The sequence below is a fragment of the Pteropus vampyrus genome, unplaced genomic scaffold, assembly GCF_000151845.1.
Source record: "Pteropus vampyrus isolate Shadow unplaced genomic scaffold, Pvam_2.0 Scaffold232, whole genome shotgun sequence".
NCBI classification, from domain to species: domain Eukaryota; kingdom Metazoa; phylum Chordata; class Mammalia; order Chiroptera; family Pteropodidae; genus Pteropus; species Pteropus vampyrus.
The window spans coordinates 38,981-41,192 of record NW_011889013.1 but is presented as its reverse complement, the minus strand read 5'-3'; the positions used below and the strand labels follow the sequence as shown (position 1 = coordinate 41,192).

At 38.4% G+C, this 2,212-nt stretch overlaps 1 protein-coding gene across 8 annotated transcripts in view; it reads left to right on the top strand.

Moving 5' to 3' along the window:
* PHF20L1 (PHD finger protein 20 like 1) overlaps positions 1–1,841 on the top strand; it is a 65,298-nt gene extending 63,457 nt beyond the window's left edge. For 5 of the 8 annotated variants that reach the window (XM_023519697.1, XM_023519695.1, XM_023519700.1 and 2 more), the window contains 2 exons: positions 25–388; positions 1,641–1,841. In XM_023519697.1, the coding sequence (XP_023375465.1) occupies positions 25–388; positions 1,641–1,826 (550 nt within the window). In that variant the 3' untranslated portion in view covers positions 1,827–1,841. The remainder of the gene's footprint in view (positions 1–24; positions 389–1,640) is intronic. The other 3 variants (XM_023519701.1, XM_023519696.1, XM_011373820.2) reach the window with 1 other exon arrangement.
* The last annotated feature ends 371 nt before the right edge of the window (positions 1,842–2,212 follow it).

Sequence of the window (2,212 nt, the reverse complement as noted above, 5' to 3'; positions counted from 1 at the left end):
CGATTTCTCCCACTTTGTTTTAAGGAATAAACATCATCCTGACCTTCATCTCTGGGCTTGTTCTGGCAAGCGAAAAGACCAAGATCAAATAATCGCAGGGGCAGAGAAGAAAATAACAGTGCAAGACACAGTTACTCAAGAAGAAAAGAAGTATGTACAAAACCATAAAGAGCCACCTCGTCTGCCCCTAAAAATGGAAGGAACTTATATAACAAGTGAGCACAGTTACCAGAAGCCACAGAGTTTTGGTCCAGACCGCAGACCTCACGCAGACCCGGGGAGCTCAGATGATGATGACATCAGTAGTTTTGAAGAGGAGCAGGAATTCCACACGAGGGAGAAAAACCGTTTACTATACTCAGTAAAAGAAGACGGATTGCCTGAAAAGGTACAACTACTTCTTTTGTCTCTGTTTGGAAAATATGATAGACTGACAAAGGAAAATTTTACATACTGAATTCCCAGATTTTGCTTATGTTTTCCAAGTTCACGAGTACCTTGTGAGTGTAAAAACATTTTTCGCCTTCTCTACAAGAAAACCCTGGCCATTTGGACGTTTAGTTATTCCTTAATTCAGCAGTATAGTAAATCAGGAAGCTTTTTCCCTAACAAAAGTTTCAATGTCATAAGGACACCAAGATACCGCCAAAAAACACGGGCTACATTTTATTCAGAATGAAAGTTGTCTGTGTGAGAACATGACAGGGCATATGGGTGCCTATATATGTCATCTGTCTTTTTTATATTTTATATAAAAGGTGACACTTTAATCCTCTTTTACAAATATTAGTATATTTATATGTATATATCAATCCCATTACACACAGTAAGCTGAATTCTTAGAGCTCTATGTATGTACATTGAATATTTATAGACTTATTTCCTCGACATTAGGATTATCTTAGAGATGTTCCTTCTTCTTTTTTTTTTTTTTTTGATTAAGTTTCAGTTAGCACTGCCACTGTAAAATTAGTTCTTTATTTTTCTGGCTTCTTTTAATCAGGTAGTCACTGTAAATACTTAACTGAATTTGGGAAGCTTGTATTTCATAAAACTTGTGGTAAATTGTGTTGTCAAATTAATATCCCTTTTATGAAATGGGTTATTTCTGAGTTCACATCTGGTGCGTGTGCATTAAGCAGTTTGCACATTTTTGAAGTTTTAAAAATATTTTCAGCCTCCCCTCACCACACCGATTTAACTGCGTCAGTAAAGTTCAGTCTACAGTTCATTGGACTTTGTATGGGTCTTCGCTAACTTGATTTTTCCATGATTGCTTTTTGCCTTCCCTCTCCTTATGTCACCAGTTTCGATTAATTGAGAAAGAGGTCAGTCTGAATTAGCTGCACATTCTAATTATAGCATATAATTAGTGACTTCACTTGTTTAGCACATTTTATTCAATGCCTTTGATCCCGTGTTGCCCTTTGCTACTAGGCATTGTGGAGGGGCACAGCGGACATGTCTGCTTTTAAGGACCATCAGATGTAATCTGATTATGTGCTAGACTTTAAAAACATTCTCGGAGTCAGATGGGATTTTACTGATCCTTGAGGGTGGCGGGGTTTTTTTAATATATCTTTTCCTTTATGACGGTCCATTTCATCCAACTCTTTGTTTTTTCCAATGGTCTTTTGGAGAAGAAGCCAGCTGAAAAGAACACAGTATTTGCCTGCAATGATAAAAAGAGCACTGCAGACCCAGGAGACTCGCATCTTCAGTGGCAGCTCAACCTCCTCACACACATAGAGAACGTGCAGAACGAGGTTGCCAGCAGGATGGACCTAATAGAGAAAGAAGTCGATGGTAATTGCAGAAGGATCTAAAATACCGTTACTGTAGAGTGACAGCGCGTTCATTATTGTGAAGGAGTTATTTAAGGTTTTTTAAATTAGGCAGTGGACAGTCCAGGTGCTCATTATGCTGTTGGAGCTCTGCTGCTCCCTTTACGTGGACTTACGCGACACAGCTGGCATTTGGGACCTTTCGCACTGCAGACAACGTGACTGGATACTATCTTAGATTTTCTTAAGGTGGATATTTATTAAATACTGCCCATCTACCAGGCTCAACATAGAGCACAGATGGGATATTTATTAGTTACACTGAACTATGTTTTCTTTGGAATTCTGCAGAAGGATTTGAGCGTATTTGAAATATGGGGGATAACATTTTGAATCTGTTTTTACTTTGGTCACTATTTGTTAGGTGA